The sequence below is a fragment of the Manis javanica genome, chromosome 5 (genome assembly GCF_040802235.1).
Source record: "Manis javanica isolate MJ-LG chromosome 5, MJ_LKY, whole genome shotgun sequence".
Lineage (NCBI taxonomy): Eukaryota > Metazoa > Chordata > Mammalia > Pholidota > Manidae > Manis > Manis javanica.
The window spans coordinates 137,725,050-137,737,297 of record NC_133160.1 but is presented as its reverse complement, the minus strand read 5'-3'; the positions used below and the strand labels follow the sequence as shown (position 1 = coordinate 137,737,297).

The following is a 12,248-nucleotide window of genomic DNA, read 5'->3' as shown; positions in this document are numbered from 1 at the left end:
GCTGGGAAATAGCAGGGAATATGACAGACACAGCCTGTGCTTCCAGGGTCTTTACCATTCTTGTGTGAACATAATAAAAGTAAACACTTTACTACTGAAATTATCTCTCTTCTACAGGGCAAAAATATTTGAAAAGTACTCAGAAAAGGCAGACTCAGGCTCAGTTCTAAATTCTAATTTCTTTTAATGACAGCATTGGCAGATGAGCTTAGTCCAGAGACACAGTGTAAAGAATAAATAGAGTATGTGAAGAATTGTTAGGCAGAGGGATTTATTTGCCTATTGTCCAACTCTAAAAACAAATCAAGATCATACAATCATTAAATCAAAACCTGAGTCAACCCTGGCCACTGTTGAGCAATAATAATGGTAATGATGATAATACACTAGTAATGATAATAGAAAAATAATTGAGCTCTTTAAAACTTGTCAGGCAGCGTGCTGAATTTTCTCTACAGAGTATCTCATTCGACCTTCAAAACCTTATGTAATGAGAAACCTGAGACCTGGAAGAGCTAAATAACCAGCCCAAGGTCACCTAGCAAGAAAGAGGGAAAACTGAGATTTAAACCCTTATTTGTCATTTAAAAAATATATATTCATATATATCAGATATATGAATATATATATATTTATATATATATAGGGGGAGAGAGAGAAAGAATGGAAATGTAGTTTGGGTTAAATCCAATCTCTAAGCAGGCAACCCACCAAAGAGCTTTCAGTCTACCAATAAAGTTGTTTTATTCTAGCATTTTATTTGTGTTTATGTTATTTTAGGTAGTGCACAGAATTTAATAGAGAAACAATGTTATACATTTATCAGTAATGTGGCACACTTCTGTGTTTATTCAGAGAGTCTGATGAATCAGTTTTCTCCAAAACATGCTGTATGTATTCCAGGCTTTGATTTTATACATAGTTTACCTTTATTATAATGACTTCCTGTATCAATCAAGGTCATGACAGGAAACAGGGCACTCAGAGATGTTGATGAAGTAGAAGTTATTGAAGGGAATATTGTCAAAGGTTGAGTGGGGATAAAGGACCCTGACAAGAGATGTGGAAGTACCACAGGGCCAGCAGCAGAGGGGGATCTTTACTGTTTTCAGACCTGAAGGACAAGAGGGGAGCACAGCTACCCTAGCCTGGAAAGAATGCCTGCAGCTGAGGGGAGAGCTGCCCAGCAAGGGCTCTGTCCCCAGGTCCAGGAACACAGCCACCCCCAACCTGCAGCCTTGAGAGTGGGAGCTGGGGAAATCAATACCATGACCTTATTCTTGTGTGCTCCCAATATCCTGTGGTGCCTCCCACTGCTTCCACCCTACCAGAAGCCAGAGTGCAAGTGTAATTGATGCAGTATAGAAAGGTCACATCCTGGAGTCTAGAGGAAGGTGTAGGTCGAGTCCAGGTTGGTTTTTGGCCACCAGTGGACAGTGGTTGAGGCACTCACCCAAAAAGGAATCAAGAAGACAGAGATGAGTTCATTTTGAAATCAAAGGTACCACTTTAAAATGAGTGCTATTTTCCCATCCCTTTTAGGGTTTTTAATAATTGTGAGTTGATGCTATTTGATTCTTGCAATTGTAAGCTAATTTTGAAGCTATATGTATAAAAAGAAAAAAAGCAATTACTCTTCTTCACCTGAACTAGTGTATTTAAAGCTGCCTGAAATGTCCATATTAATACACACTGATAATACTTATGTCTCTGTGGAAGACAAGAAGAAAGGCCCAAATTCTTTGGAAGATATTGAAGAAACAGAATAAAACAAAGGAAAATGAAAATACAGCTAAATACCTAAGGATGAGAGTGAACATCTATTCATCATGGCTCTTGTTTCTACAGCGGGGAAGAAATTTCCACTGCACTCCTAAGAGGTACAAGATGGAATGAATCCTCTGGCCTCTCTTTTCATACCTTCTCACTCCTCCACAAGAAAGGATTGCAATCTAACAGGTAAACAGTTCTAGTCTGTCTCCCTCTTCCACTCTCTCTTTCTCATTTTCCTTTCAAGATACACAAGAGTTCCTGTTCCTCGAAGGGCTGAGCTTATTAGAACAGCCTCTGATCCTGTAGGATGCTGTTTGGGGGGTGAGAGTGGGTTTCACGGGGTGGGAGTGGAGTTCTCAGTGATTAAAATTAATTCAAGGAAGAGTATCAGGAAGACCAACTGTGGGCCAGAAGGAAGCTGTATTATCTAACTCATATCCACCAATAGTAAAGCACGTTGTTTTATCTCCATCTGTCTAACTCACCTATCTTCCCATTTGGTTTGTAGCTCAGGAGGAGAAGAAAGGAATGGTCTTTATGACTTCATCTTGAAAAGAAGCCCAGCAACAGCCTTCTGGAAGAATGAAGTACTATTTTCCTTGTCTGATTCTCTATTTAACCTTGAGCAAACGCACATTTTGTAGGACCTCTGATCTGCCCACTCGGTTTGAGTGGGCATGCCATAGGAGTGGGATGACTCATTAAGCAAATCTCAGGTGTTGGAGAAGAGAAACACTGCTGAGAGATTAGGCAGAAACCAAGGAAACAGCTGAGGCCCAAATTTCACAGTTTTCAGTCATGTGTACAAAACACCGAGATCTGCTCCTGTCACCACTCTTACTCCAAACATCCTATTCACAAGAGCACTAAGAAATAAACAAAAACAAACAAAACAGAAACCTTCCAATATCTTCCACAGCTCTCGGGATGAAGCCTGAACTCTCTGACAGGATCAGAGTTCTGGCATTTTCTTCCACTCTGGATTCATTTCGTACCACAATCTGCCTCACTTTCTCTGTTCTCTATTCCTCAAATCCCACATTCTCCCTCCTGCTACACGGCCTTTGTATATGCTGTTCCTCCTACTTTGGAATGCTCTCTTCCCCACCCTTATTCTAGTTAACTGCTGCCCACCATCCCTACTGCAGCTTATGTTTCCTTTCTTCGAGGCAGCCTCCCTGGCCGTCTAGCTCAGGTTATTCTTCCAGTTATGTGCTCTCATAGTTCCAAGTTCCTCTTTTTTCTCTCTTCTCACTCTCATTCTCTCTTGACTCATCCCAGCTGTGGTGTTTTATTGATCAATGGAATTATCTGACTAATGACTCCTTCAATCCAGACTGTAGCTTCATGAAGGTAGAGACTATGTGCACTTTTGCTCACCTGTTATATACAATAGAGGTTAGTAGATTCTTAATAATTGTTGAATAAATGAATAGAAGAATGAATGCAAAGTAATGAAAAAATATAGTCATCTATATGTTAATATACTATATGGATATATGCAGCAATATTGATTAAATAGATCTTATGGGTCTTAGAGTACAGGATTTCACTGTATCTCAAGAAAATATTTCAAATAGAAAAATTGTTTTCCATTCTAGATTTTTGTAATATGTTTACTGTTTCCCCCCAAAAAAGTTCATCTTATTTTAGTGCCATTATGTTTTAAAAAATCTCCCTGTTGTGGTTATTTCTTCACTGTTCACATGATTATCCCATTTTTTAAATCTATATAAATCACATATATGGTAGCACTTTATCATAACTATCAAGACACTCTAGTGAATTTTATAAAATCACAAATTAGTCCTAAAGTAAATGTTGCATATTCAACAGTCTTATATTAGCTTTGATTTATAAAAGAAAATCATAAGATGCTGGGAAGCAGAATAGGAGAAGCAGATTGCTTTGGGGAAAAAGAATTGAGCCCTTGGGTTCTAGTTCATTCCACAAGCTGCTAATCATGTGTTGGGGTAAATTTAAACAACCAGAACATCTGTGTGAATGAGGGAAATTTGGCTTGCTCTGTCTTCTTCACATAAAATAATGTGGTCTTATCTCTTGGTAAATTCCAAAGCATAATTCAAATCTAAAATGATCAGGCTATCCTATTGCTGTAGTATTTCAGAGAGGATTTTGGTGTTGTGGGCTCTGAAACTACATCATACTCTTTCAGAGCCAAAATGTGCTGGGTTGAGAACACAGTCTCAAATATCAGCTTTCCCACTTACTGGCTGCATGACCTCATGCAAGTTACTTAACCTCTCTGTGCCTCTGTTTCCTCAAGAGTAATGTGAAGGCAGTGATACCATATATCACAGTTATCATGCAGATGAAATGAGGTAGCATATGGAAAGTTTGAAGAACAGGGCCCACTACATAGTAGACATCAGTTAAATATTAATTATTCCTGGGACTGATGTTTTGTAAGATTCACTGTCTAATCTATCAGTTCCCTATATTGGATGGAGTGGATGGTGGTGGTTTATTAATCTACTCACCACATGATTCTGGAATCTTTTTGGTTGGAAAAATAAGAATCCTCCATCCATTCAACAACTCAGGGATACTTTATCAAGGGGAATATAACCTTAGCAGTTGGAAATTAATTAAAAGACATTGATCCTTTTTAATATACTGCTCACCTCTCCTGTCTTTTTGTTTCACTTTTACGTGGTCTTCCCTTCTCCTCCAATGCAATGCATGTGTATTTCTTTTGATTGGCTTGCACTTTCATAGCTCAGACTCTGGCTCTCAATTTTCCAAGGTAGTTTGACCTCTAGCCTAGCTACCTGGTTTCTGTTGGTCTTGAGAGTGCTTCACTTTAAGATTTGGTAAGCTCTCTTTTCCATTTCATGCCAAGTACTTCCATTAGGATTTGGTAATAAAGAAATTGGAGATGCATCCAAATACTAGCTTCTGCAGAAACCACTAGAACCTTGCACTGTGCCATTTACCATGACCTCACTGCCAATCTCCATTATGTGAAGCAGGTTCACTTTGAAGTCCATTTAAATCAATTTGTAAAACTGCCTGAGACACTAAAAAATGATTTACTGAAATTGAGATACAACTATTGCCTTCTCTGCAGCCACAAATGGTGTCCTTCTACCACACAGCAAGCAAGTGGAGTTTTGCATGATTTGCTTCTAAGAGACACAAGGCCTTCTTTGTTCACATTTGTTTTATCCTCTAAATGCTGGCGACTCCTTTACTATTCTCTTACTTCGTAGAGATAAAGGAGAGGTTTGAGAGTTGGGAATTGCCAGTAGGAAGTTGTGTGGCACCATAAATACTTTTCATCACCACCTGGTATTGCTCTTGGCATCTTTTTAATGTATGTCTTTAACTCCACCCATGAATCAGAATTATTATCAGATGCAGGATTTTATTTTTGTTTGTGCTCATGAATGATTTCATCCAAAGGATGTGACAGGAATCAAGTAGTCTCTGGAGCCCAGAGTGAGACATATCCTTACAGCAGCTTTTAAAACTCTTCTAAGACTGACATTACGATTCTAAAGATCAGCTGGTCATGGTCAAAACAACATATTTAGGGATATGCAGAATCTTTTATCCAGGAAAAAGAAAACTATGTCATGTTTATATCACTGATACATTACATAAAAGGTAGGAAATACACAGGGCTATAAGTAACTGAAAATAATAGAAAATTGTGAATGTTATATCATAATTCTGCAAGAAAATTAGAAGGTACTAATGTGACAACAATAAGCATACATGAGTTTATATAGTCATTAATTAAAACAAATGTGTGTATATAAATACATACACATTCATTTAGTCCTTGCCAAAACCTTTACGATCATCCCCATTGCACAACATGAAACTAGCAAGAGCATTTAAGTACCGTCCAAAGCTCTAAACAGCTAAACAAATGGTAGAGTCAGGTTTTGGACCGTGGCAATCTGGTTCCAGAACTAATTCAAGAAATACTTAAGGAGTACATGCTATATGCACTGGGCAGGATACAAAATAAATATTATTTATGCAGTATTTTTTGTTTAAGAAACTCTGCTCTATGAAAACAAATAACTTGTGTAGTATTGATTTCTCAATTCAGTGAAGCAGACTGAAATCACAGGTCATAGCCACTAAGTGACATCCTTTGAATGGCAGGCAGAGTTAGCCAGATATATAATAATAAAATGTAAGCAAACCTCTAAAAGTATAAGCGCACCTGGTCTAGCCCATGCAAAGTAACCTTGTTGTGAGCACTCTTTCTGAGTTTTATAAGAGAGGGCCCCAAATACCTGCCTGCTCTTTATGCTTATAATGAAAGCATAATGCTGGACTGTGTCCCTGGGCTCAGCTTTCATGATCACGTAGGTAGGCTTCCACCCAAGAGGACATCACTGCTATCCTCTGGGTTAGTCAGTGCCTTGACTGAGTCTCGTGTTGCCTTTCAAGTTCATTTCAGCTCTCGTCTCCAGATCACTAATTACTCGGTGTGCAGAGAATGGAGAGTACAAAGCTTATTTCCTGTGAAGCAAAACCTGTATTTAGTACAATAATAAGGGCTTAGTAGGTGTGAGGTACTATTTTAAATGTTTTAACTGTATTAAAGAAATCAGCCCTGTAGGTTCAATTTTTCCCCCATTTTCATATGAGGATACCAGAGCAGGGAGAAGTTAAATAACTTACTCAAAGTTACCTAACTAGCAAGTAAGTGAATAAAAAGAGCTATTTTAGAGAGAAAGAGAGGGTACATGAACTTGGTTGAGCATAAGGACAGCCACGGGGAAATGAAGAAACAAAGAAGGTAGATGGAGCTGACAATTTTAAAGTCAAGAGAGGCAATTTCCTTTGCAGGTTCCAGCAAAGTATAAAATGAAGAGGTGCTAAAGCAGCACTTAAGAATGTGTGTTACCATTTTACATTTGTTAAATTAAAATCCTTGCAGCCATGTGCCTGACAAGCTGATCCTGCTTCTCCCTCAAGGATGGTTACAATTTCATTTTTACAGGATAATCTAGTATAAATAAAGATTACAAACTTAACGGTACCCTACTATAGAGCCTGCACTTAGAGTTCTTCCATTAATTTCCCTATCCCTGTGACTATCTGTATGAAAACCTTTTAGAGAAAATTCCCCAAGTCTTAATGCAGGGGTCTTTATAAATATCACACTTGGACAAATGGCTTTCATCGATGCCCAGTCTCAGGTCCTTCTATCTGGTATGTCCAAGACTGATTGAGGTGTTTCAGGAAACCGTTTGGTCTCCACAACAACCTTTTCCATTTTACAAGCTGGTACAAATGTGACTCAGAGATGTTAATTCACCTAAGGACCATCAATTTATAAGAAGTAACACAGCCAGGATTAAAATCTAAATCTATTTGAAAAGCCACAGAGCTTCTTCATCATTAGACAACAGAAGAACAGGAAGAAAATGGGAAAGGCTGGTAGGAGACAGATTACTGTCCATTACCTCGCTTCATCCTCCTACTGAATACCTTCTCACAGGTCATTATCACTTATTATTGAAAATTCTTTCCCCCCTCCTCCAGGACACCTTCCTACCACATGTTCTGTTCCCAAAGAGTCTACTCTCACTCCTCCTGACTTTCGATAATGGACTTGAGAAGATGGCTTCCCTCCATTCCCCTTTTATTGTCCACATGCTGACCATTCCCAGGTAGAGCTGCTGCATAAAATATAAGATGCCCATGCAGTATTTGGGACACACTTACACTATGCATCATTCACTATGGTTATCTGGAATTCAAATTTGTCTGGCAACCTGTATTTTTATTTGCTAAATCTTGCAACCCTCTTATCAAGAAGCATTAATTTTAGCAGAATGTCCACAGTCTATTATCAACTCTTGCTCTCAGTACACTAACCAGGTTCTATCTTCCTTTTCCTTAGGCTTCATTTCCATATGCAGCCACAAAGATATTTATAGGCCTCATTTTCATCTTCTTTTCTTGTGATCCTGAAATTTGATTGCAGAAAACCTTTTTAGCACATACATTTTTATCCAGTTTTTCTGAGGGTAAAATAAGCATACCCAACCTCTCTTTTCCCTCTAGCCATCCCCTAAAGGGGCCAAAAAAAAGAGCAAACTTTTACATGCATGACTTTCAGAATTCTATAAAACATGTCCAAAAAGGGGTGTTGTGAGGGAAGACAATGACAATAGGAGATATTAGAGCCAGCTGCTTTTCTGGGGAAGGGAAGGCAGTAGGGAAAGAAATGAACCTTCCAGTCCACAGAATGTTTGAAAACACAGAAAAATTTTAATATTACTACACTAGGACTGAAAATACATAGGATAATACAGTATTCAAATTATTACTCAAAAGACCTAAGATTGGCAGCTATCAGAATATATGTATCTATTCATGTTTGGAAACCTCAGAAAACAATTTGACAGAAAAACACATTCTTACATCTAGTTAACAATATACATACAGTCGGGCTTAACATACATGTAGATTCTTATATCTATTATGGCTTTTAAAGCACATATTAACATTATGTGAATTTTTCATTAATTTTATTTGGAAGGAAAAATTATTTTTAGATATAAGTAGAAAAGAAAGATAATTCCTCTAATTCAAATAAAGTGATGAGACTATCAAGAAAATAAGATTAAGAGAGTAGTCTAATTGGTGTTAAAATGTCAATATTCCAGTAACCACATGTGAACACTAAAGTCAACTTAATTAGTACTTTTTCTTATCAAGCAATAAATCAAGTAGAAGACTGATTGCAGAAAAATCAGCTGATTCTTATGAAACCTCATGGAATTGGTTTTCTAATACTAGAATGCCTCCAGATGGATCAGAAAATGAAACAATTTGAATAAGGTACGGATTCAAGACATAATATATAATCTGTATAACACTCCCAAACTTTTTATGATCTACTTCCAACAGTTTGGCTTTTCATAATTTTTAAAAATATAGTGAGAAAACAGTAAACACTGGAGCAAGCAAATTAACTAAAGATGCAATTTTTTACTAGTTAATGGCAGTGTTAGAAAGAAGACTATAATAATTGGCTCCCAAAATTGCTGACTCAGTTATAACAGATTCCAATAGATGAAGGCATCTGGACCATGTAGTTATTTCTGTCACAGGGGGAATCTAGACTTGTAATTTATCCTTATGTTCCATTGGTTCAAATTACTTAGAAATCCAACAATTCTCAAGGTAAGCTAACCTCAAACATTTCCATTCCTGGCAAATGATTCTGTCTCATTCTTAAAAAGGAATTTGAAGTCACTGGGTATGAACTACAATGTCCTAAATAATCAAATTCATCTACATTGTATCCTATTTTTTTCTCTCTTTCAGGATGAGGTAGCTCTACTCTTGATGTAAGTTTCAACCCACTTATGTTTTTTAACCCATTGTTTTCCATGTGTTCAAGGAGCATACTCCTTTGATTGCACCAAATTTCTCTGAGGTCTTTGACCTACAAACATTCTACTTTCAGAAGAAGCAGGTTTAAGTTTCTTGTATTATGAAAATCAAAACTCTCCTTTGCATATATCCACTTCCTAGCTATTCCTTTTTCTCTTTCTCACTTTTCCTGTTTTATCTTCTTCAAGAGCCATCAATCCTTGAGGCTTTTAATTCCTCACTTCACACTCAGTTATCTATCCTACTTTGTCCTCCACCTGCACCCTCACACTGTTCCCTGGAAATGCCCTTGCTAAAACCAACTATGAAGACTGCTGCCAAACCCAGTGCCAGTATCTCCGTCCTTACCCCATTTCCCTGTTCTTTGGGATGCAGAGCTTACATCTGTCCTCCCTGTCATTTTCTGGTCCTGTTTCTCCTCTTCCACTTCCTATTTTATTTTGGTCATAGTTACACCTTCTTGCTCTATATCCTTAAATCATAGCATTCCATGGAGCTGTCACAGCCTCTTAATTTTTTCTTTTTTTTAACTTTACAATTATCACTATTTGCAATATTATTTGTAGAATGAGTGGTCGTTTCCAATTTACATCCACAGTCCAGACATCTCACAGGAAATCTAAAACAGTACATATAACTACCAACTGGTCATCACTACCTGAGTGCCTTGCAAATCACTGAAATCAACCTGTCCAAAATATACCATCTGTGCTTCCTCCAATACCTCCCCGCCTCACTTCCCTAAAACTGCTTTTTTATGGAGAGGGAGGATATTCTTTATCTTTGTTTATGGTATAAATGGTTACAAATGGGGAAAAAAATGATTGTAGATCCATTTTTAGTGATTCATGTTTCTACCATCCAATTAATCACTTCTATTAGTTACAACTTCTAAATATTTCCTGATTGTTATCCTTTTTACTTTTAATACTGTTTTGGTCACTAAGCCCTGTTTCATTCCCCTAAAATCTCTTCACTGAGCTCTTACAATAATTTTTCATTTTAAAATGAGATCCACCATCTTAATAAAAATTTTAAGTGTAAAATACAGTATTGCTGACTATAATCACAATGTTCCACAGCAGATCTCTGGAATTTATTTATCTTGCAAAACTGAAACTTTATACCAGTTGAGCTCCCCATTTCTCCCTGTCTCCGACCCTGGGCAACCATCACTCTTCTCTCAGTTCCTGTGACACATTGTATAAATGGAACCACGCAGTGTTTGTCCCTCTGTGCTTGGATTATTTCACTAGGCAGATTGTCCTCCAGGTTCAGCAATGTTGTCGCCTATGGCAGGATTTCCTTCTGTTTTTTAAGGCTGAAAAATATTCTGTCATACGTATATACCACATTGTCATCTGTTGATGACCATTTTGGTTGTTTCCATGTATTGACTATTGAGAATAATGCTGCAATGAATGTGGGGGTTTCTCAAAGCATTAAAAATCGAACTATTACATGATATGGCAATACCACTTACAAGTAATATCCAAAAGAATTGAATCAGGATCTCAAAGAGATATATTTTTTTCTGTATTTTTTAAAATTCCTGTCTCAGGTCTTACCCTCTTCAAATTCATATTCCTTTATACTATCAGCATGACTTTCTTAAATGTTCATATGACTACAGCCTTCATATGCTCTTCTCAAAGTCTTTAAATAGCCATTATTATTCACCAGAATAAATGCAAGCTCTTTAGCATGGGATGGAAGAATTTCATGATATGTAGCATTACTAGATTTAGCAAATGAAATTATTGCATAAGATATACTTAAAATTAGTCAACTGAAACTCAAATTTAATCATGCATCCTGCATTTTTCTGGAAGCCTGTGAGATAAGGGACTTAATTACTTCTCTAGATTATGTCTTCCTGTGCTCCATATAAAATATTACTACCCCTGCCCCCATACATTATTATCCACCATTGTCCCCCCAAAAAGAAAAAATACTGGCCTACATTACTCTTCTTCCTAGTCTTTTAAAACTCTATACTTTCTTACCTCTGAAGTCTTCTATCTGTGGTGTGCTCTCCTCCTCTGTAACAGCTGTGTGTATGTCTGCCCAGCTAGACCCCATTTCTCTAATGGACTCATGCTTGGGTGTTGCCATATGATGAAATTATCTCCAATGAAATGCAAGCAAATGTAATCTGTGCCATAATCCAGACCTGCTTCATAAAACCTCCACAGAGTGCCCTTCAATGTTCTTTGAGATGATGATACAGAGAGGGACCTTAAAGCCATGTTTGGATGATGACCAAGCTGCCATTGGCCTGGATCCCTGAAAAACTGCATGGAGCAGAGTCTCTGCATCCTCCTGGAGCACCTGACTCAGATTGTTTTTGTGAGGAAAAAAAAAGTGTATTGGGCTTGAGCTATTACACTTAGGGTCTCATTAGCCTACCTTACTAATTCACTGTCTTCGCTTATATTCAGGTCTCAGCAAAATAAATATTATCTTACATGGAAAGATTTTTCTGCCTACCAAATATTGGGTTGCAGAAGGAAGTATAGAGTAAATGAAGGAGGTTTGACAATTTTGAGCATTAAGAGCTCCAGTGATAAAAGTTAAGATTCTCGTTACATTTTATTTGGGACACAGGTTATAATGTAACAAAGAAACACATGTTAAAGAATTTTTCTAATGACTAAATATAGGCTTCCCTGACTTTAGCTTTGAAAAAAAATTAGAAGTTAACAAGTTGCCATTAACAAAGCTTTTGAATAAAATCACTCCAAAAACCAATTTCCTTTACAATTCATTGTGTTCTAACGCATACTTGTAAAAGTATAAAATAGTTTAAATATATGGGAAAAGCACATATTTTGCTCTATACAAAGTGTCAGCACTTTTTTCTGTAAAGGGTCATATAAGAAGTATTTTACAATTTGTAGGTCATAAGGCTCTGTCACAGTTACTCAACTCTGCCATTAAAATGGAAAAGCAGACATGGATGACACACAAACAGATGAGTATGTTTCTATTACAATAAAATTTTATTTACGCAAGCAGGTGACAGGCAGAATTTGGCTTGTAAATTGTATTTTGTCAATCCTCTGATCTATACAAATATA

At 37.2% G+C, this 12,248-nt stretch overlaps 1 protein-coding gene across 4 annotated transcripts in view; it reads right to left on the bottom strand.

The window, feature by feature from the left end:
• KCTD8 (potassium channel tetramerization domain containing 8) overlaps positions 1 to 12,248 on the bottom strand; it is a 250,550-nt gene that overhangs the window by 58,206 nt on the left and 180,096 nt on the right. The window contains exon 2 of one of the 4 annotated variants that reach the window (XM_073237684.1): positions 7,536 to 7,733. The exons of the other annotated variants lie outside the window; for them this stretch is intronic. Within the exon in view, the coding sequence (XP_073093785.1) occupies positions 7,663 to 7,733 (71 nt within the window). The 3' untranslated portion in view covers positions 7,536 to 7,662. Of the gene's footprint in view, positions 1 to 7,535; positions 7,734 to 12,248 lie in introns of those variants that run through there. 4 annotated transcript variants of the gene reach the window in all.